Here is a 23699-nt window from a genome sequence, read left to right as displayed (position 1 = left end):
CCGAAGGATAACATGGTTCCAACATTGTTTATGCCAAGCAGTTCATATTTGAACTTTGGTTGGTCTGTGCTTTCAAAATAACGATTTAGGAATATATTCATCTCTTCAGTTTTGAATACAGCATACCGCTGCTTACAGTTTACAGAATTCCCATATAAATCACCAAGGGGGAGAGACGGCTAAAAACTAAAACACTGTGCTGCGTTCAGATGGAGCGATTTAAAATAAAGCAGTCAGTGCCAGTGGGTTTGAACTTCATGTACTTTAGGTTTTATTGTTTGTGTTACAGAGAAGTCTGTTATTCTGATGCCCGTTTGCAGTGATCCGCCTGCATTTGAAAAGTAATGTGAATTGGGCTAATGGTAACACAAACAGTTTGCAGACGAATCGTGGAACATGGAAGTAACGACAGTCTGGAGGCATTTTGCGACTGACCTTGCTCAAGGGACAGCAAATATCTTTTTGGTGCCTATTCAATACAAAACAATGTGTGGTGCGTTCTCTGAGGTACTTTTCTATCAGTGGGGATTCACCAGTTTACCAGCTGAATCTGCAACTTTTAGAGTCTTGCGAGACTGTGCTATGACTTGTCAGTGTGCGGTAAGGTCTCTTCTATCTGAAATTAAAGTGCTCCTTCTCCAGGAGGAGCAGCATCTCTCACAACTCATGAAGAACAGTAAAAGACACCAATGTTGCGTTGTAAGTATTGGCTCAAAGGATGGAATGTTTCCCCCATTTTTTGTTGCTTTAATAAAGGCACATCATTTTTTATGTCGGCTGGTAGTTACAGGGGAAGATGTTCTTCTGCCTGCTCATAGTGTTTGTAGAAACTCTGCTTCCTTTTCAGTTGCCCAGGGAGAGTTTGCCCAAAAGCTGCACTAACCTTCTCTGTTATTCTAATGGCAGTTTTATGGGAGTCTGCAGACGTCATCATGCATGTCCTGCACGCGATGCACAAAGCTCTACTTTTGAATAGCTCAAATATTCCTTTATCTAGGGTAACGATGATCCCTCAAGTAAGGATGGCTACAGTCCTGAACCCTGAACCTGGACAAATGAAGCACTATGGTTATTCATGCCTGTCTTTTCTTTAATTGGAGGTAAAATGGAGAGAGTTGAAGCATGGTACACTGTGGAATTAATAGGTTATCTTCCTACTTAACTCAGAGAGTCACTTTCTCCTGTTCACATAACTTTCCAGTGGGCGAGCTTGGGATTATGTTTTCCACTAAAAATGAGGTAGTAATGCAAGTTTATTCATATATTTGTATATATGAATCTGTACTATAAGTGGTTTTTAATTTAAATGGCCCAACATCCACAAGTAGGGGAGCAGCCTGTGTCTAGCCAACTTGAAGCAGAGATACTCACTGCTTTAGGATGATTTGTGTTATATTATTTTTCCATTCTTTTTCCAGTTGGAGCTGGTTTTCTTTCTGTTCTTCATTATCACAAATTATCTTAAGCCTGCTCAGTGATTTTTGTCTACACCACTGTGTGTAACTTTTATGCCGCTTGCTCTGAACCTATTTGATTTCTAAAAGCTTTTTTTCCCATAGACTTAAAATAGTGACTAGAAGTAATGACTTCAGAAAAGCTGTAGAGCAAGTGGTGCTATAGGGAAAAACAGAAATACCACTCGGCATAGGCCTGAGGGTTTTTTGTGTAAGTACAGTGGGATTTGTACCAACAGCTTTTAGTGCTTCTAGTTTTCTCTTGTCTCTGCCCTGTTCTGAATAAGAGTGGAGGACTGTAGTTGGTTCTAATGCAGTGTCACGTGGCTAAACAGATTTGAAAGTGGATAACAATATTTTGTTCTTTGATTGCCAAGCTGTTATGTAATAGTTACATGAATGTTTAATTCCAACATCAGATGTGTGAGCTTCTGCTGCTGAATTGAAGCTACGTAAAGATAGGCTTAGGTTTAAAAAAAAAAAAAAAAAAAAAAAGAGGGCAAAAACACCCCTTGAGATCAATTTTGGAGGTCATGTATTCCTCCCCTCTTTTTTTATTGCTTGTAAAACTATTGGAGTGAGTAGAAAGTGCTTGCTTGGAATTGCCTAGAAGTAATGCAGGGAGGTAGAAACATTCGCATCTATTCCTCTGGTGAAATGGTTGCTGCTTTTTGCTCAATCCTTGATTATAATCTTTCGCTCTGCAAAGCTCAGTAACCAGTCCATAGTCCTGGGATCTTGTTCCCAAACTGGCAGTGCTCCTGCTGCTCAAAAGACTACGCAGAGCCATTTTGAGCCTTTATCTTCTTAAAATCTGAAGTCTGTTGTAAGCTCTCTGTGTTTTGAGTCGGCAAGCAGAAAGCATTTTATATTGTGATTTATTTATTTTTTTACAGCGGCAACCCCAGAAATTCTTCTTTGAAAACAACAAACACATAAATTTTAAAACTTTCTCCTCTGACCGTGGCTGCGTAGATGATGGGAGTTCAGTATGTCCTTAAAATATGCCGTTACAGCGGTCCAGCAGGCTTTTAACTCCCTCGCTTACATGAATCATCCATCCCTGTCCTAGCAGATCATTTTGATTAGCTGTAATTTGTCCCATCTGAATCAGAATTAGCTTCCACCAGCTCCATAATCTCCCAGCTCTGCAGTACAAGCAAGGAGCCTTGCCTGAGCTGCTGCTACTCTGAGCTGTACCTCAGACCTCTACTACTTTTATTTCAGCTTTCCCCATCTGTGGTGGAGCTGCTTAGTGCTGATAGTGAAGGCTGCACATCTCTACTTCTTTTCTTGTTAAAATACATGAAGACATTCTCATCTACTGAGATTGACTTTTTAGCCTCCGAAATCAAAGCCCTTCCAGGATAAATCGTATGAGCAAACAGATGCCAGCACAAGAGGAAAGGGAGATCACATCCCGTATTGTGTGAACAGACAAATGTGAACAGATGTACAGCTCGATGCTGGCAGAAACGCACTCCTGCCAATGACTCCTTTCTAGTTATGACAGCTGGAAGGAAATGAATGCACCACAAAACCACCATGGTAATTGCCATTACCCTGTGCTGGCAGCCTCAGCAGTGAGGTCAGGAATGGGAAAGACAAGTACTCGGCTCCCCTCCCAGGTGGAAGCTGAGGCAAGTCAGCAAGGCAGTTGGAAAACCTCAACAAATGGCGGTGCACCTCAGAAAGTCTGGTGTTTGAATGGCATCTTCCTAGATTGCTCCTTTTCTCATGTGGAGAGTATTTGGTGGTTTTTGTTGTTTTCATTTTTTTCCCCTCATGGTTATGTAAGCGCTCTGTTCCTTCAAGCACTTGTATTAATGTTAACGGGAATTTCAGACAGCTCTGAACACTTCTTCCCTCAACTTCCACCTCTTCAAACCAGAGCTGCCAAGCAGGTCTTCCTACCACTGGAGAGCCTCTGTTTTTGAGGGAAGGATCTTTACATGTACTTGTTACTCTGTGTGTTTTGAAAAGTAAGAAAAGGACTCAGCAGTTTCCTTGCTGATCCCTGCATAATGTGTTACTGCTACTGATTTCTTTCCTTGCCTAGGAATGCTGGTGGTACTCTGTTGTGAACAGAGGGCTGAGGCTGAATTACCCAAGGTGCAATCCACAGAGTTCTTTCTTGTCTGTCTGTCTGTGTTAAGTTCCTGTGCTCGCATGAACAAAGTAGTGGGGAGGGCACAATTAATAAATCAAGGTTCAGTTCAAGCCTGGCCCTGGTTTATGCTGGTTCACTAGGAGTGAGCTACAATCTAGGTCATCCTAACAAGACTTGGGATGTTTACCAACACAACTTCTTTTCCATATCAGGCTGATGGACAGTGGTGGCTTTTTAGGTGTGTGTTGGTTTTTTTGCTTGTTTTGTTTTCAATTGAATGTTGCCAGCTGTTTTCAAAGGGCCAGGGCTCTCAGCTCAGTCAAAGGGAGAGTATTGCTTCCGTTCATCCTTGCATTCACCGTAATGAACTGTAAACTGTCTTAGGGTTTGGCAGCTGGAAATGAGCAGGTTGGAGAAAGTTTAAATGTTTTGAAAGAAAACAGAAATGGAAGGCAGGGATGAGTGATAGGGCTTTTGTGCAATAATCATGGGAAGGAAAATATATGAAGAATGAAGTAATGGAAAACTGAGGAAAAGGAGAAACCAGGTGGAATACAAAGTTAAATTGTTCTGGATTTAGATGCACTGATTGCTGAGTCATAACTGATGACTTTGGGCATTGGTATTGAGCTGAGATTTTAAGGAGGAAAGTTAAAGATTAATGTTTTGAGCTATGTCAGGGGTGTAAAATAGTTCATCGTGTGTGAAAATGGACTGTTTTCCCCCTTCGTTTTGCTGGTCACCAGTTGCAAAAAATCAAAACTTGTCTTTTAAATGTAGTGGCCATGTTTAATTGAAGGTAAACCCATGGGCCTGTTGGTAACTTCAGATACCAAAGACTTCTTGATATGATTTCATCTGAGAACAAGGGCTGAGTCATTCCCTGCCTGATCCTTCGAGCATCCTCTCTCTGTCCTTTGTTTCTTCCTAAGCCATCAATTCCCTCCTGATGTGATTTGTTTTAAAGTTTCACCTGACAAAGAATACAGCATTGGGTTTAACTTCATATAGCTTCCCATCTTTGTACCATAGCCGTTTCTCATTGTAGACCATGTAAGCGTAGTTGACTGACCCAGTAGCAGCATTGGCTTTACAAAGAGAAATAGCTTTCTGGACTCCTTGGCTTTTGTTGTCTAGTTTGCCAGTATCTGTCATGGGAGCCTCAGACCCTCTCTCTCTTCACTTCAGGATGTTAACTAATTCATCATCAAAAGTGCCGTTTGTTGTGAGAAGGATGGAACAATCCCTTTACCTGAACCCCTGATGAAAGACCTACCTGGCATTTAGGAGGACATGGGTGTTTTACGACATGAAAGAGCACTGGCAAAGTCCCATGGTCTACCACATAAGGTGTCTTGCTCAAAAGTCCAGATGTCCATAGTATGTGATCTCAAAAGTCTATCCCTTGAAAATATTTCTGAGCCCAGATCCCAGTGTGTTGCACACTCTCAGCACTGTTGTTTCTCTTTTGAAGTGGCGAAACGTAGATGACAGCATTTTAAATATTTCCTTTTTCAGTCCTGCTGGGACCCCCTGTACATGAGTATTGGGATACTTGGCCAGTGAGGCGTATGGTCCTCAGGCTTTGGGACCAGTGGGGCAGCTCAGTGCCTGCATGGCTGAGCTATGTCTCTCAGGGTCTCTAAGGGCATGCCATCATGCCATGTTTTCCTGTTACACGCTTCAATTAAAGCATGACAAATTCACCTGAAATCACTGTAACTTTGGATGCAGGTGAGGTGTTATTCTTTTCCCCTTGAGGTCTTAGTAGACAACTAAACGACTGGTGAAGCAGAATCCTCGGCAATTAATAACTTTCCCATACCTACTGATGGGATTTATGGGTTGTTGTTTTTGTTGTTGCTGGTTTTTTTAATAGTACATAGGTCCTGGGGAGAAGGACCTCCTTGTTTTGTGTTGCAGTGACGCACTCTTTTGTGGTTTGGTTGAGATGCCAAGATGCCAGACTTGGACAGAACATTGCCTATCATCTCTGTTTCTTAAGCAGAAAAGGATGGGAATGCCGTTGATGAGGAGATTGTGGGAAGGATGGTATTAAAACAATGTAGAAAATGTGGCCATTTTGAGACAGCTGTGGGCTAAGGAACATTAGTAATCCCGGGAGCAAAGGGGGGCTTGGCACGGGTTGGCAGGGCGTTGGGTTCCCAGCACTTCCATACAAACCTGAACTTCATTACAGTGAAAACTTTTTGCCTGGAAAACAGTACTCCATTCCAGGCACTTCTATTAGATGCCATCCTGCCTGGTGCTCTTTTCATTTTCCCCACTTCATTTGAAAGTATCCTAATAATTTCGGTACCAGGATCTTACACTATTACTGAAGGAGAGCTTGGGATATGTGGGCACAAAGCAGTGCTAAATACTTCAGTGGTTAGTAATTTTTCTCCCCAAACATGCAGAAATGATTCAGGTGGTTAAACAACAAGATGGATTTTCCTAGCAGGGGGGTGATACTGGGAATTTAACAACTGTGGAAAACACATTTTCCACACTGAAATTAGGGGATTTGCTTGTGCGTGGAAACTGTCCTGAATTGCAGACTTCAGAACTGATGAGTACGTAACGTGGTCTCAGAGAAATGAAACTGTAAAGAGTAGGGGGGGAGAAGGTGAGTATAGAAGCAAATGGAAGTGAGTGAAGAGGCAGGTGTGTACAGAAGCAAGTGGCACAAATACACACCATTGCTGTTGCAGTGGCAGGCTGACGTGCAGGAACACAGGAGCCCGTCCCAGCCAGATGAAAGTGAGGGCTTTGCCCAAGCATTTCAGCGTGTTCTCATAAACTTGAGCACAAAAAGAAACCCAAATGTCTGGCACCAGGATATTACGTAATGTTCTACATTCTCATTGTCAGAGATCCTTGGTCAGGGCTGCTGCTGGGCCGAGCATTGCTGCTGGATCCCTATCCTGAGGTGCCTCTGCACAAGTGGAGGAGAGGACTCCTGGCACTGCTCCCTTTGGTGTTCAGCCGCCACTTCTGTGGGACGTACAAGGCAGTGCTGTGTGTGCATCTGTGATAGAAGTTGATGCATTTGCTACTCTCTTTCCCCTCTCTTTCCAGTTTAATTGGGTTTGCTGCTAAGTCCCACTCTTCCCCACCACTGGCTGTGTCATAGGAGAGGCAGAGCAAGAGGGGGAAGGACGTGTTCCTTGTGCTGTGACATGGTGTGGTGTGATGTTTGTGTCTCAGCTGCCTTCATCCCAGGCAAGCGCACCCTGTACTCGCTGCCCTGTTGCTCATGATGCCGCAGTTCCCTGGGGTGCATTGTGTGAAGCTGACAGCTTCCTCTGCTCTGCTCATCGTCTGCTCATGGCCAAGGGCTGCCACATTGCTTCTTCCTTTCATTCTGTGGCTGGATTCTTGCTAGCTTTAATATAGGTGTCATGTTATGACAGATCTGGAGGTGGCTTTTGGCTTCCATTACCTGTTTCCATCTTCCCCTGTTCCACCACCTTCTTGAACTCATACTTGCCTTGCTTGCTTCTCTCCTGGCTGTGTGTCTGTTCTGTCAGTCTAAATATCACCTGTTTTCATCAGGCTTAGAAATGTCATTGCTCTTTTCACCTCTGTGCCAGGGACTGGGCCAGCTCTGCCCTTGGGGCTGCTTTCCCTGAGCTCGAACTTGGGGTCCATGGCTTCCTGCAAAGCCCCTCCTTGAGAACAGATGGGAAGGGATTCCACTCTGCTCTTTCCTCACCTCCTAATAAAACCCACCCCCCAAATCACTGGGAGCTTGGAGCCAACACGGGTTGCCCTTGAGGGTCAGTGCTGCTCCTTTCTGTCTCTACTTTGCACGTGCCCATTGTTGTAAAACATCCTCCTCCTGCCATTATGGCTTAATGACTTTCCCTTCAACTTCTCAAGAGGTATTAATGTCTCCATTAACAGCCACCAGAAATGGAGGCTCCATATATCACATAGCAGCTCCCCATCCTTCTCCTGCACAAGTTTCAGAAGCAGTTAAAATGTAGCCGTGGAGAAAATTAATGGCCCAATGTACAAAATCTGTAATTGCTGCTAGCAGCGAGGAGGAGGTGGAAGTGCTCAATCTTCGTGTAATTAAGTGCCTTGTTCTGTGCCCATGTGCTTCACACACAAGCAGTGGTAGGAGGAAGGTGGCACCTAGGTAGGGGCCTTTGCCCAGCGCTGCATAAGGGGAGGTGTTGTGGCATGGCTGTTCCGTGCCCACTGCCCCCAGCTGCCCCGTGCCCTCAGGCCCTGTTGCTGTCACAGAGAGCAGAGCTCAGCGCTGCCCTTCCGCTCCCTGTGAGGAGCTGCAGCTGCCATCAGGCCTCCCCTCAGCTCCTCGTGGCCTCGGCTGCTCCTCACACACCTTGCCCTCAGCTCCATTTCAGAGAGGGAGGGCTGCAATACTCTGGGGCGCCTGCTGGCTGCTGCCTGTCTGTCCTCACACCTGAGTCAGCCACCCACAGCAGTTGGGTGTTCTTACAGTTTTGTGTGCACTTAAAAAGGCTGCTAAGAGCAGCTGACTGCCATCAGGGCTTTTGGGCTCGGGGTCTTGTTCCCTCAGAGCAAACCAGCAGGTCATGTCACCCTGCGCCTGGCCCGGCCACAGCTGTGGGGAAGTGACAATGGGAACTGGAATCCTGAGGGACCTCCTCAGCCCCAGCGCTGCAGCTACTGAGAGGTGGAACATCAGCACAGCTTTTTGGGAGGAACAAAACAAAGCAGCAGAACGCTTTTCACCTAAGAACAAGATTATTTTAAAAAGACAAAAGCCTGTCAGATGACAAAACATTAATGAATCCATCAATGCTACGAGCTATCCGAGCATTTTCGGTTCTGCCAGCTTTGGGAAAAATAAAAACACTTAAAAAGAGGAGTTTGGCAGGATATGATGGTAGGGGTGCACAACACCCACTCATTCTATATACTGAGTAGTCCTTCAGCCCAAAAGAGCAGCAGACCGCCCTTCCCGCTCCCTGGGCGGTTGGTGGGGGCACTGAGCAGTGCCCTGCTCTCTGCAGCGGGAGTGTCAGTGGAGCTCATGATGAGGCCCATAGCTGGAGATGGCATTTTGAACCTGGAAGTTGCCTCTCTGGCTGGTTTCCTGCAAGAACTACTGCTACAATCTCTGCCCAGGGGGAGACCTGGGAGTTGTTTGGCTACAGAGGGAGGAAGCGTGGCGCAGTCAGAGCACTGTGTTACCTGCATGATGGGTTCAGAGCTACGCCACAGTGGGTGCCTGGCCCTGCAGACACTCGAGGTCAGGCTGGACGGGGCTCTGAACACCCTGATGGAGCTGTAGTTGTCCCTATTCATTGCAGGGGGTTGGACTAGATGGCCTTTAAAGCCAACGTGCAGTAGTGCGTCTCCAGCTGTCATACACGAGTGCAAAACCATCACTTACCAGAACGTTTATTGTAATGGTACATTCACATTTCTCCATGGACGTGTGCGGCTTGTACACCGTCAGGTAATGAAGTTACACAGTTCTGCTCTTTCATGTGCAGTGACTTCAGCCATCAAAGACAATTATAAAACTAACAATAAACAATGCCTCCATATATCTACAGCCAGGTGGGAAAAAATTAGGCGACTTTTCTTTATCACCCCTCTGCAACCGAATTCCCCCAGTTTTTAAGACTTTCTTGTTTAAATAACTGCTGCTATTGCTTTCAACACTTTAGAACGGGGTTGTGAGCGTCAGCACAGAGCCGCACCGCTCAGCTACCCTCATTTTTGCCACTCTGAAGCCCACTGGGGCGCAGTGCCCCCAACAGCATGCCCCGATCCACTCCCAGGTGGATTCTTAGCAGCACTCTGAACAAGTGAGGGCGGTTGCAGCCTTTGGCCAGGCCTCCTCCATGCTGCCAAAGCCCTTCAGAAATGACAGAGATACCGCCACCGATTAGCACGTACAAACATTTATTTTGAAATTTCCGTTCTAACCATTATGAAGAATTACATCATCAAAGCACTTTATGGCAGTGAAAATAGCTCTTACCCCTCTGACTCATCCGTTACTCCATTAAAGCTGCAAAATGTGCAATCTGCTTGAAAAATAGGTTGCTTTTATTCAGTTTCCCACGAAAAGTCAAAATTTAATAACAAAAAAAAAAAAGAAGAAACCCAGCTTATAGGGACTCTACTTCTGCTCCTCTCCCCCTTCCCCAAAAATAACTTACAAAGATAGTTTAAAGTTTTAAATGAGTTTAAAACCAAGTGCATCTTTTTTATTATTTTTTTTTTTTCCATAATAATCTTAAAATTCTAAAAACCCATAATTTACTTTCTTGGAAAAAAGGCAGCAAGCCGTTGCTTCTTTATTGGAAGAATGTGTATTTCGGGCGAGTTCATTTTCTTTAGCTTTACGCTCCTGTTCTTTACGGGTTTCCTAAGCGCCTCGGTGTTGTCCCGCGGCTCGGGCTGGCTCTTCATGTCGTAGCACTGCAGCACTGAGTCCTGGGGCATGTCCCTTTTGAAGGAGAAGTTTTTGGTGGACACCCCCGACAGGCCCTTGATCTTGCCGCAGAAGATGGCGGGCACGGCGTCCTTGACAGAGACGATGACTTTGGCTGTCTGAGAGGTGCTGACGATCTCAATGTTGTTGCCACCGGCCTTGGGTTCGCAGGCCGCCCTCCCGGCTGGTTCCACCAACCACTTCTGTGGCGGCCGCAGGAGCTCACCTGGCCCCGGCCCCACCACCCTGCCCTCCGCCTTGCCTGCAGCCTCCGGTGCTTTGGAAGGGGCGAAGGGGGTGGCCGGCTTGTCCTGCGGGCTGCCCTCGGCACTGGGCCCGCTGCTGGCCATCTCCCCATGGGGACCCCCTGGCTTGCGGCACGAGGAGAGCGACAGGTCCAGTGCCCCGTCCTCAGGAGATGGCGGTGGCGGGGCAGCCTCGCAGGCCCGAGCCATGGGTGGGCTCTTCATGGAGAGGTCCAGCGCCTCGTTCTCGCTGCCCATCTTGATGACAGTGTGGCGGTTTAGCTGGGAGAAGTCCCGCTGGTGGACGAGGTCAAAGGGCTTCGTCTCCTCCTTCTCCAGAGGGGTCTGGGTGCCCTTGCAGGGCTGCGGGGTGAAGAGTGGGGGCTTGGGTGGGTCGGGGGTCACCTTGGCTTCAGCACCATGGGGCATGGGGATGGGGACAGGGATGGGAATGGGCACGGGGACGGGCAGGGGCACGATGACAGGGTAGGGCACCAGCAGCGTGGCAGGGGGCACCAGCGGGGAGAGGGGTGAGCTGAAGGCCTGGGGTGGGAGGGCAGCATAGTCAGGAGGGGGCTGGCAGGGGGCCGAGCCCAGGGCGCCCTGCCCTGAGGGGAAGAGGTCCTGCAGGACTGCGGCGAAACCTGGTGTCTGAAAGACAGGCGGCAGCACGGGCTCCTGGCCTGGGCCTGACGGTTTGGGGTCCAGGAGCTGGGGCTGGCTGACAGGGGCAGAGGCGCCTGGGAAAAGACCACCATGCAGGGGGCTGGCAGGGCAGGCAGTGCCGGGGGGCAGCACCAGGGGCGAGTTGAGGTGCTGAAAAACATGCTGCTCCAGTAGGACTGGTAGTGGGATGGGGCCCTGCGTGGTCATGACGTACGGGGTGGCACCACTGGCCGGCATCTGCGGGGCGGCACTGCCAGCCACCTGCAGGTGGATAGGCAGGACAACGGGGCTGTCCCCCAGGCAGATGGGCTGCAGCACGGTGGCCGCCACCTTCAGTGCCACCCCGCTCTGTGATTCAGCCGGCGGTGTCAGGATGGAGGGAGCAGGGACGGTCACCAGCGGGGACAGGGCCTTCTTCATCAGGTCAGCTGAATTGATGTTCCAGGCCTCCGCTGTGATCAGCTGGGCCACGCCGTTCTCCAGCTTGTTGTTGGCCATGGCCGCCGGTGGGCTGGTGACATCCATGGGCAGGTTGGGAGTCTCCTTGTAGAGCTCCTCCATCTCGCAGGGCTTTGAGGCTCCGCAGCGCCACGCTCACATCGCCGTCAGCAGGATGGGGCTGCCAGGGGCTCCGGCACCGACATCGCTTGGCCTGCAATGCAGAGACGTGGTTTAGGCACTGCATAAATCTCCTCCTTAACAAAACATTTGCGACTGCCTTGAAAGACCCTGTCGCCAAAGCAAGCCCTTGAACGTTTCCACGTTTCAGGATAACGGCTCCACAACTCATAGCGGTAATGTACACAGTGATGCTGTATACACAGACATCCGTGAGTGCTGTACGAACAGTTTTGAGGAACTTATATTTAGCCGTAAACACAGATAATTTAAAGGACCTGAAGGCTGCCTGCAGTCAAAAAAACCCCTCCCGTACGCCAGCCAACCCAAGGGCTTGGGCAGCCCCTTCTGCTGCTTTAAAACAAAGCTCTGCATAATGACAGTGTATGGCAGGGCCCAGAGACAGTGCACTGCTTTAACTCAGCAGGAGCACAAAACCAAATGTTTCTAAATATACACGGCTCAGAAATGTTCCACCGTGGCAGGGTCCTCGGTTCCCCTACAAGAGCTGTTATATTTTCCCCCCATGAGGTTTTACTTAAGTGGGTCAGGCCATTGGTGCAGCAGTACCTCTGACACAGCCTGTCAGGGGTCCAGAGGAAGCCATGAGGATGATCAGAGTGCAGGAGTACCTCTCCTATGAAGAAAGGTTGAAGAAGTTGGGCTTGTTCATCCTGGAGAAGAGAAGACTGCGGGGAGACCTCATTGTGGCTTTCCACAACTTGAGGGGAGCTTATAAACAGGAGGGAGACTGACTTTTTACAAGGGCAGATATCATAGACATTTATGATAGAATCATAAATTTATGATAGAATCATAAATGTCAGAAAACACCACTAAGACCATCTAGTCCAACTGTCAGCCCATCACCACTATGCCTCTAAAAATCACATCCCTCAGTGTCACATCTACATGTTTCTTGAACACCTCAAGGGACAGAAATCCTTCACTCAGAGGGTGGTGAGGCGCTGGCACAGCTGCCCAGAGAAGCTGTGGTGCCCCATTGCTGGAGGCACTCAAGGCCAGGTTGGATGGGGCCCTGAGCTGGTGGGGGGCAGCCCTGCCCATGGCAGGGGTTGGGGCTGGATGGGCTTTAGAGTCCTCTCCAAACCATTCCGTGATTCTGATTCAAATTTACTTTAGCAGCCTGTGTCTTTATCTAAACCAAGCAAATGTCAACAAAAAAAGGACAGAGATTGTTTCTGTTCATGGTGACAGTGAAATCTGCAACCTATTTCCTACAAAGATTAACACTCTGCTCCCCCCATGCTCCCTGCAAAGCAGCGTATTAATGGCGCTGTGCCTTCATTTATTCAGAAGGGTAAATAATTTCCGCCCGCAGATTTTGCCATGCTGCCCGTGCCACTCCTGAAGTGAGCAGCGCATCCTGCGGTAATAATCACCATGGAAACTTGTCCATTTTTAACTCTGTTACCATGGGGAAGCACCGGAGCACCCCAGATTTACATTCCTCACCTGTGCACAGCTGCACGCTGTTACCCAAGAGCAGAGCGCGCACCATCACCACCGCTCCGCATCCTTGGCCCGCAGCAGCCACACGCAGACCCTAAGCCTGTTTTGGGTATGTGAGCTGATGTTGGACTTGATGATCTTAGTGGTCTTTTCCAACTTGAATGATCCCATGGTTGTACGGATGGCCCGGCTGCTCACAGCGCTGCCCTGCTCGCATGGACGGCTGCGGGAGCAGCACCGTCACCTGCCAGCTCAGCGCAGACAGACGCAAAAACCGACCCCGAACAAAGGGCAAACCACGGCCAAGGCAGGGAAACGGGAAACCAGAGCATCCCTCCCGAGGCCTGTAAATCCCCGGGTCTGGCAGCACTGTGTCACGGCCAGAGCAGGACTACAGCAATGTCGGGAGTTAATAGCTGGGGCCGGGCGAGAGAAATCCCGATCATGTATCATCGGGCACATCTGATTTTTAAAGAGGATTTTTAAAAGTAAACAGATGAGTCATTCCTTCTCCCCCGCTGCTGCTGGCTGGGGGAGAATAATTCATGATTCTTCTCATCTCGTGAAACGTTGAGAGGAAAACACGACTGCGGGGTTGAGGGGTTCTGTTTGTTTCCTCACTCAGCACTGGCTGCAGGCAGAGATTCCCCGAGCACGAGAAAGCAGGAGAGAAATAATGCTGATGATTCAGACAGCGAGGAGCAGCGGCACCAACACAAGCAGGCTCATCTTGTTGAGGAATTAAAAAGAGGTTTTATACTTCCCACATCATCTCCCTCCTTATAAAAGAACCATTCAACACTCCCTCAGGCCTGCAGCCCAGCCCCGCACCCCTGCTGCCCTCCATTCGGCGGCACTGAGGAGCACTGCAGACGGCACCAGGACTTCTGCTCTGCCGTTTGTTTGCAAAGCGTGAGACGATCTCTGCGTTTCCACAGCAAACGAGTAATCTGGTGGGGATGGGAAAAATGACCTTCTATTCCCCTGCTAAGGCCATTTAGCATTGAGAAATAGAAAAATTAAGATGAAAATTATGCTGCATAAGTGCCTTGAGGGATTAGCATGCTGCACAGACCCACAGAGAGAGACAGATAACTGTGCAGGAGGAAAGTCTGAAGCATCATAAAATCCCCCACTGCTGCTTTAGAAAGTGACAGGGCAGAGGAAGTATCTAGACAAGGGAAAAAAGAGCTCATCTATCACCATCAGGCACCTGGAAGAAATGCCCGCTTCTGCTTTGGGGATTTTAAGGCACAGTCAAATGCCGTTCCAAGCTGCATTCTGTGTGTCCCTGAGGTGGAGGAACCCAGCGATGCCAGCAGCACCTGGGTAGCAAGGCACAACTCTCAAGGCCAGGTTGGATGAGGGCCGGGCAGCCTGAGCTGATATGGGGGAGCCCTGCCCATAGCAGGGGTTGGGGCTGGGTGGGCTTTGAGGTCCCTTCCAACCTGAGTCATTCTATGAATCTATGTCTCTATGGAGAGGACTTACGCTAAACTGCATTCTCCAACATTGCTACTAACAGTGAAAGCTTTACTACATTTCTCTTTTAATAAAGAATAACCCGAAGTGCGCACGCACTGCTGTTACTTTGAGGACTGCTGCTTCTCAACACATAGTGAGAGCTGCCTGGCTTTTAAAGTCAGTCCCATGTACCTGATAAGCAAGAAGGAAGGCAGTGCAACTCAGCAAAACCGCCTGAAGGTTCCTCTTTCTGCCTTACCCCGGTGCCAGAAAATCAATTAATTTCACTTTCCCTACTTATCTATTTAATATTTAATTTGCTGTTTGTTTTAATTGAAAATAAGCTTACAACACTGAAAAGAAAGCTATTGTAAATAACTTGGGTTTTCCCACTGGGGCGCTGATAAGAGTTAAGTTCATGGCACTAAGCAATGATGTGTGCAGCTCTACAGGAAATGTTAGCTGTGCAGAAATGCCATTATGAAGGCGGTGATAACTCCGGCCTGCTTGCTGATCCCCTGCCGATGTCAGCTTTTCCCAGGGCTGTGGGTGCTCGCTGTGGGACCACCCATGCCACGCATGCAATTGCAGGCAGCCAAAGCCCGCCCCATCTTTCTGCATCCTTCTGCAGTAGATAAGGCAGAGGGCGAGCGGGGCACACACTGACACCCAGCAGTGAGCCGTAAATCACCTTGCATCCTGCGACTTCTGTGTTGTGTTGTTACAGCCGTACACACATAAAGGCTTTCCATGTTGTTACTAAGGGTGTTGCTGGAATACAAAAGAAGTATTTGGAGGAAGCGAGCTTTCACATGGAGGTATTAACGTGCCAGTAGCTCTCCTGTACATATAAACCACAGATGGAGCGTGTCCAGAGGAGGGCCACAAAAAATGATCCAAGGCATGGAACCCACAGCACATCCCAATCCTGGTTGTCTCAAAACTGTTGCAGCAGAAGAGCCTTGCTGCTGGGAACAAACCCTGCCCAGATGGGCTCTATTTTATTTTACCCCTCAGAGCAGCACGGCGATGCCCACGCAGCAGCAGCAGCTTGCTCAGCTTGCACTGAGCCGGACACGCGCTCAGAGCCCCAGACAGCACATGGAAAGCTGATGTATTGAACCTGACATGCGAAGGACAAATATAAATTTGCCAGCCATAATTACTGCTGAGTCACGTGCCGCAGAGTTTGGCGACATCCCTGCAACCTCACTGCAGTTTTCACGCTCCAAATTCCTGTTCAGACGGGGGAACACGAGGCCCTGCTCCTGCGACCGAGGGAACATCCACCTGCATCACTTCTTTGGGACAGGGGCACTGGAGGCTGCTGCACTGCCTTGGGTAACCCACAGGGATGTCGAAACGACAGCAGGTGGGGGCCTAAGAAATCCCCCATGAAAGTGATGGAGGGAAAAACTGGATGTACTCAGGGGATGGATGTCTCTTGTGCCAGGGCTCCCGGGATCCACCACTCCTTGACCCACATGCTTCAACACACGCACTGTGCCCACGTGTTTGATTCTGGAGCGAGACAGTAGGAAGGATGCAGACTTACAATGGCATTAAAAGGCTTCTTAGGCTTGAAAAGCAAACGGCATGATTTTCCTATGGGAAAAAATATTTTAAACAATTTTTCCTGTCATTAAACATCCCATCTAACTGATTATTTAGTATTGTTTTCAATCAAAACATTCTATTTGCCAGCGAAGCAAAGAAAAATGAGCTGCTTGAGAGCACAGAGCTAAACAAAACAAATGAGAGCTGTGACTTTACAGTAAATTTTTTAAAACACGCATTTTGTTTTCCCAGCAATCGATACCCCAATGATAACAAGAGGAAAAGGATATCAATTAAATGTAATTGCCAGTCCCGCTTCCCCCAAAACCCACAACAAAAAGCACTCAGCGTCAGCCTGATAAAATATTTGCTCCTTTCCCAGTCGAGAGCTTTATTAAACAGTCCTTAAAGCACTGTGTTTCCTACAAAGGGTCTCAGAGTTTGATGTCAGTGACACGACTTCAAAGCCTTGCCAGCTCCTCGGCAGAGGTTTGTTCCCAGCTCAGCAACCCTCAGCTCGCTCTTTCCTCCCAACCCACTCCCCCGACCCCAGGCTCACGCACTCTCCCTGCATTCCCTTGATCTTTCCAATATCAAGGTGAGAACGGGAGGCTGCCCTTCATTGCCTGTCCCTCCTTGCAAACATGACCATGCAGCTCCTGCTTGCAGGGGACAGGGATCCATCACACCAGTCACCCTGCTCAGCTGGCCAGGTCAAGTTAAAATCCATCTGTGAACCGCTACAACCATTCTGCAGGTGAAACACCTGACTTTGCCCCGTTGCACCATGATGGCTTCAACACCTACAGCTGCCTCCCAAACCCTCCCATGGCAGCAAGGAAGAACGAGCAGGAGGCAGGCTGTGATTACAATTCAACATTGTTGTGGCCAGAATCACTAATTCTCCCAGATTTCACAACCTCTGACTGTCCCAACATACATCCTGCCTTCCATAAGTAAAGAATCAGCAGAAATGCAGCACCATGTTAAAAAAATCAAACTTTCCTGCGCACCAACCCTTTCTAGTGATGCACACATGTTCCTAAGACTGTAAGAAAGAATGTGCCCATGACCGACTACAGGTGTTGATGCCATCCAACAGCCAAAATGGGTGGGCCAAAATGGCAGCTCCCAGGTGCAGCTTTGATGGGCTTACCAGCAGCACACATGTTGTTGTGCTGGACAGGAAAGGGTACAGCCTCCAGGCTCTGCACGCCAGAAAGAGAGCACCAGAAAGTTCCCAATGAATGCAGTAGCAATGACGAGACCTGGAGCTGGAGAGCTCTAGGATGGAACACTTCCATAGTGAGGACATGCTGATAGAGCTGGGGCTGTTCAGCCTGGAGAAGAGGCGGCTTCAGTGGGACCTGATAGCGGCCTTTCAGTATCTAAAGGGAGACTGTAAGAAGGAAGGGGACAGACTCTTTAGCTGTCTGGAGAGCAAAAGACGGTTATTTAACATTGCATTCCTCCCCACCAACTCAAATATCCTCCTTCAGCTTGCCAGTTCAAGATCAATTTTTATACTCGTAGCTCCAGATTTAGTGGCCTTACTCTCCCTCTCCGACACGTCATCACGTCAGTACACCAAACCCAACATTTCGTCAGCCACTTGACGGCACTAATCCTCACGCAGACAGCACGCCCACACCAGGTTTCAAACGCCACCCTATCCAAAGCTGTGTGGATGGAAAAGCTTCCAAGCAAAAATATCCCCTTCTTTTCATCTTTGCCAAATATGTAAGCAGCTGCAGGCATTTTGTTTAAAAGAGCCAGAAAAGCACGGGGTTCCTGCGATGTGAGAAAAAATGCAGCATTTTTTTACATCTCCGTTTCACAGCCGTTTACACACCGCTTTCCATCCCATCGGCTGCACCGAGCCTTTCCTGCTCACAAGGAACCAGGCAACACAAACCTATTTTGCAGACGCGTCTTGCAGGAGGAAACAAGATCAGCACTGCCCACGCTCTTCCATCAAATCTTAGAAGAGCAGTACATCATCATGAACGCAGTACAGCAAATTTTGTGATTATCACTTCCCCCATCTTAACGACGGCTGCCCGGTACCAGAATAGAAGCGAGCTGCCACGGGATGCGGAGCCCCTGACATATTTACTGCAACATTTGTCACCAGCCATCTCCATCGCGACGTGCACTACTACGTGTGCTGAAAAACTTACGGAAGCGGCGGGACACGGAACGGCAATTACATCTTTCCCAGATGAGACTGCTGCATTAATGGACCAGCGTAATCCATCATCATTGACTGTAAGTCCCCTGGGGCACGTCACCGGGCCACTCCAGCAAACCTGGAGGGGAGGTCTGGCGTCCGGCTGTGCTGCCCAGCCTCAGAGACCTGCAGGGGTATGTGTGGCTGTGCACTGAAGGCTCGGCTCTCCCAGGGAGGTGGGAGAATGGGCGAATCCCTGCACGAAAACACCAGTGGGAAGAGCTTCGCTCTCACGTTGTCACATTTTCAGCTAGAAATGAATTACTGTGCATACACACAGTAAAGGACAAAAGCTGGCTCTGCAGTGTCATTCATTTAACTACAAATAAGAGGAAATAAAATAGAACGATGAACAAAACATCTTAAAAAAATATATATATATATACCTGCAAGCACACTGGAGCAAATGTTGGGGGTTTTTTTGCTGCCTGTCTTCTTGATCTTGTAGCAACACACCCTCATGGGCTCTTCCTTTGGGGACACCAAGCAAACCACAAACACAAGAATGTCCATGCTCCTGCTCAGCAAGACATGGCCTGTGGCATCTCCCTAGGTCTAGGACAAGCCCCACACCAGCAACCAGCTGTAGGCACTGGGATGGCAGTGACAAAATGGAGCGTTCCCTGGTTCCCCCAGAGGAACAGTAATGGGGCACCAGACCCAAGCTGTTTGGGTCTGGCTGTCTAAACAGGCACTGAGGGATTAGGTCCCATTGCGTCTTTTGCGCTAATTAAAGGCTGTTTATTATCTGATTGTCCCCAATAGTATATATTTCTTCCTTGTGTAAACACAGCTGACGCTGCTGTCTGAAAATTCACAAGGACTGAAGAAGTGGTAACATCCACGTTTGGGTAAGTTATAGGGTGCGAGAGATGCCCAGCAGGCCTCCCTGCCAGCATGTGGGGACTGGTGGGGTCTGTGTGGCCAACTAGCATGCCATGCCACCAGCAGCCATTCTGATGCCGTCTCTATCACCTGCTCTGGCAGAAAGCATGCAAAATGCACATCTGAAACCACGGGTAGCATCCCATCAGGCAATGCTAAACCACAGTTTTTTGGGTCACGGAATAGGTTGACTCAAATCTAGGCCAACAAGATACTTTGGCAACATCCATGTCTTGAACCAGACCACAGAGAAGTCTTGATGTCCACATCTTGATCCAGTCCACTGACAAGTCTTGATGTCTGCATCTCAATCCAGTCCATGGAGAAGTCTTGACGTCCCCGTCTTGATCCAGGCCATGCCTATGGGCACACAGTGGGCCTGACTGGGCCCCAGCCCTTACATGGAAACACTACCGTCACCACGAGCTCAGGCACTGAAAGGCAAAGCACTGCAGACTCTCTGCAGCCACATCCATAAATAAGCAATTATCCTCCGTTTTCCTCAAAGCCGCTGTTGTTGCACTGCAAAAGAACGGACGCAGAAGGGAAAAGTAATTTTTTCACAGGCCTCCTTCTAACTTTGAAGCATCGGACGCCAAACCAAGTAACACTCTTTTCATGCAGATTTGTGCATCTAATTTAAAAGAATTAAATTAGTCTATGAATCTGCTTTTAATGATATGAAGCTACATGTTACCCTTGTAAATTTATAGAACTAGCTTAGACTTCCTCTCACTGTGTCTTACAAAGGCAACATACTGTAGTTTCAGCAGTTGAATTTTTAAATGTGTTTATCTGGGTCACTGCTACTTACAGCATAAGAAGATTTAGTGAATCCAGTTTAGCATCAGTCTAATGCAAAAGAAAAAAAAATCTTTAATTAAAACCAAAAGATTTACAGTGTTTGGTGAGTAAAAATCTGAACATAATCAAATAAAAATCTTTTGACTCAAGAGGAGAGCAGATCTCCTCACGATGCAATTAAAGCGAGTCCTGGAGTTTCGTGTTGATTTTTTTTTTTTGGCTGTCAGAATTTTTTTTGTTTAACTGGCTATTTCAGGTAAAAAAAAGAAAGCTGAGAGCACTAGGGCATTAGGAGGAAATTTCCTCCAATGACATCATTTAAATTCACTAATGAGCGAAGAATGTGAGTGCTGGAGCTAGCAGTGCCCAGCTGACCTACCAGGAGCACAGCTGCATATGTGTGCCCCTCTGCCTAGAGGAGCTGTACTTCTTTGCCAAGCAGTGGTCATGAGGGAAGGTGGTAGAGAAGAAAATCTGTTTTGGTAGCACTGCTCTCCAGCCCTTCCACAAGGATACAAGAGCAATCAGGGGATATTCTGAAAGCAGGAGAAGCACACAGTGTTTGTACATTTCTAGCTGACGTAGCTTTTCTTTCATGCTTATCATCACCAGAAGAAACTAAGATGTTGTTTCAGAAAAGACAAGCAACCATTCACACAGGAAGTGAGGTGGGAGGCTGAAAGGTCACTGAGAAGAAAGCCTGCAAATGTCCATGTGATGTGAGATGACATCTCCCAACATCACGCTGCTTGCCGGGTGACACGGATGTGACTCAGAAGATGAGTGCACCTCAAAGACTTGCCGGAGGTCTGCAGTGGCAGGGGGATGGCAGCAAACAGAAAGTGTCCGCTCTGCATTCTCTGGCCTCTGCTGGAGCCTTTCAATGCCTGCCCAGAGGCGGTCCCATGGCTCCCAGGAAAGCTCTACACCTGCCCTACATTTCACAGGGCATTGGTGCAACAGACACACAAGACAGCAGAAGCCGCACCACTGGGACCTGCAGCCTGCTGCTCCCCAGCTTCCAACAGCAGCACAGGGAAGAAAGGGAACAGCATGGAGTCAGGAGTTTGATCCTGTTATTGATTTGATGCTAAGAAGGAGTGCAGGAAATAACTAACTACAAAGCATTTCCCAACTCAAAAACTGGGAGGACAACGGACCTTCTTCAGATTATTGGGGGGAAAAGAAGCCAAAAATTCTCGGTGTCCCAATCCTATTCTTCATTTTCTTTTCAACCACAGTGGTGGTTTTTTTCCCTCTAGTACCCCATATATCTCTCCATCGCTGACAGAGAGCACCTCAACCCTGCACTGGACTTAGTGATGCAGTTGCTCCCTGGCCTTCCTCCTGCACCCTCTGTTGTGCTGCAGCAGCAGCCATCTTCCCACCAGTGAGGGCAGCTGCAGACCGAAACACTGAGATAGGAGAAGATGCCATATCTGGCCCTTCGCTAGAGGGGATTTGTTTTATCTTACTGGCTTTAGAGATTTATCACTTCCTTTACCTTCCTCCATACGCACAGTGAAGAAATCTGCTTTAAACATGCGATAAGCACAGTTCCCATTGCAGAGTAAATCTGGGGACTAAAATAAAGAAGAAAAAAAAGCTATTTTAAAGCCAGAGGTGACCAGCATGTTGACCACAGCACAACTGTCTGCAAGCAACTGTTGTTCAGCACCTTTATTATTCAGATGACCTGAAATCACCTGTATCTGTTGCCTGTACCAGAGAGATAACACCATTTTCTCCTCAAGAACCTCAGAACTCTGCTGCTGATCTTGAGGGAAAAACACATTCAGCTCTACTATTAAGGCCCACAGGTTGTGAAACTCCACCTTCAACTCGGAGGGATGTTTGCGGAACAGCTTCAGAGACACATAAGAAGGGCTGCAGGAGCTGCCTGGCAGACAGGGCCACCAGGCCCATGGAGGTGAGGAGCACAACCCAGAAAAGTGAGGGAAGGGGCGTAAGGAGAGGGAAGGGTAGAAGAAGCAGAGCTCCTGACATCTGTATTGCAGAACTGTGAGGACTTCTGGGTTGTCTCCAGATCAAAGGACCACTTGATAGCAGTCACTGAACACCTTTTGGCAGAACAGCACCACTCCTCTCATACTTCACACACCATCGCAAGAAGGTCCACTCCTCTGACATTCATGATTTATCTCCCAGAATGGCTGAAATGGAAGGAAATGGTAGAACACGGAGATCTGGCACTAAAAGGGAGATTAGCAATCCTAGCTCTGGGGGTGCGTGGTGCCTGCTGCAAAAAGTGAGATGCACAATGCGCAGAGAGATCCAGGCAGGAAAAAAACCAGGAAAAAATGCATGATGGTGGTAGGGAAGATGAAGAGAGGAACTGAGGAAAAAGCCTAGTGCAAGGCAGAAGATGAATGATGCTGCAGAGAGGAAGTGAAACCAAGAGAGGGTACAACTGTGCATGTTAGGGAACAGTGTGAGAAAGAATGGTTGCAACCCCTTAGCTTGTGAAAACAAGACTCAGAGAGGGATGTCTACTGTCTTTCTAAAAGAGCTGCCAAAGATGGATGGGAAATATCTCCAACCGCAACTGAGGAAGTGATGCATTTCTCTAACTTTGAAAGTTGGAGAAAAATCGTGGCGTCTTGGCTGCACCACAAAAAGCCAGGTCATGCAAGCACGCTTCCTTGGGCAGAGCCGTGCTCTCTTCTGCAGCCCTCCAAAGGCTTCCCAAGGGCTGGTGTGAAGGCCTGAGCAGCCTGAAGGCAGTGGCCAGCCAGTGGAAGCAAGTGTCTATAAAGAGCACCAGGGCGCTTCCACAGTGTGATCTGCAGAACTGCTGCCCTCTGAAACAACAGGAGGCTGCGCTGAGTGAAAATACATCGAGGACATCCTTAAGACTCCTGAAGTAGACCTTTCAGTCTATAGTCACTTCCACATACCAATCCCCTTGGCACCTTCTCTTCTGGAAGGAAAGAATGTTGCTCTGGAGCCACTCTTGCACAACAAACTATCTTGAGATGGCTGAAAACCAACTTTAAATGCATGGTGTCATTTACGAAGCCATTAAAATTCTTATCGTTGCCTTGAAGCCAGAAATTCATGTGGCCTGCATAAACCCACTTTGCGCTTCGAATTCTCAAAATCAGCAAAACAGCAAAAATCATTAGAAAATGTATGTTACACTGGGGCCAGTAAGCACTAGGAAGAATGTCCCATTCTTTACAACAAACAGTTACCATGATTTAACAGAAAGCCTACAATCTGAGCGATAAAGTAACTAAATAAAATGGAATCTAAAAAGCATTGAAATATATTCTAAGGCCAAAATTAGCAAGAAGCTGAAAAAGCCAAAGAAAAGTCAATACTACTTTTCAGTTTTATTACTTTGATTCAATAAAATTCTTTGGATACTGTTGCATGCTTGGTGCAACCATAGAAATCCGAATGGCAAACACTGTGCTGTACTGCGATTCATGGAATGAAGGGCTGTCTTGATTTCATTGGGCAGGTAAATATAACAGTGCAAACAACTCCTCTGGGCAAACTATTTCTAAACTGCTATATCAATATTCGGATAATCAAAATTGATATTCACCTTCAATAGGAATACAACGTATGTGCACAAACACACACACCCCCTTTCTCCACACCTTTTGGATCACAGGAACACAGCCTGTGGGAGATGCTGCTTTATCCCAGATCAAGACCTCTGCACTCACAAGATGTTTAGCTCCTTATGCTGGATGCATTTCTGCTAACGGCACCTCCT

General features: G+C 48.0%; 1 protein-coding gene across 4 annotated transcripts in view; it reads right to left on the bottom strand.

Moving 5' to 3' along the window:
- Positions 1–9457: 9457 nt before the first annotated feature.
- RAI2 (retinoic acid induced 2) overlaps positions 9458–23699 on the bottom strand; it is a 32234-nt gene continuing 17992 nt past the window's right edge. For 3 of the 4 annotated variants that reach the window (XM_042866958.1, XM_042866957.1, XM_042866956.1), the window contains exon 2: positions 9458–11572. In XM_042866958.1, coding sequence (XP_042722892.1) covers positions 9835–11481 — 1647 coding nt within the window. In that variant the 5' untranslated portion in view covers positions 11482–11572 and the 3' untranslated portion in view covers positions 9458–9834. Of the gene's footprint in view, positions 11573–12108; positions 12131–23699 lie in introns of those variants that run through there. The other variant, XM_042866959.1, reaches the window with a different exon arrangement.

This window comes from Lagopus leucura, unplaced genomic scaffold (assembly GCF_019238085.1).
Source record: "Lagopus leucura isolate 7727_CA_CO unplaced genomic scaffold, USGS_WTPT01 Super-Scaffold_100001, whole genome shotgun sequence".
Classification (NCBI taxonomy): Eukaryota; Metazoa; Chordata; class Aves; order Galliformes; family Phasianidae; genus Lagopus; species Lagopus leucura.
This window is presented reverse-complemented; position numbering and strand designations above follow the sequence as displayed.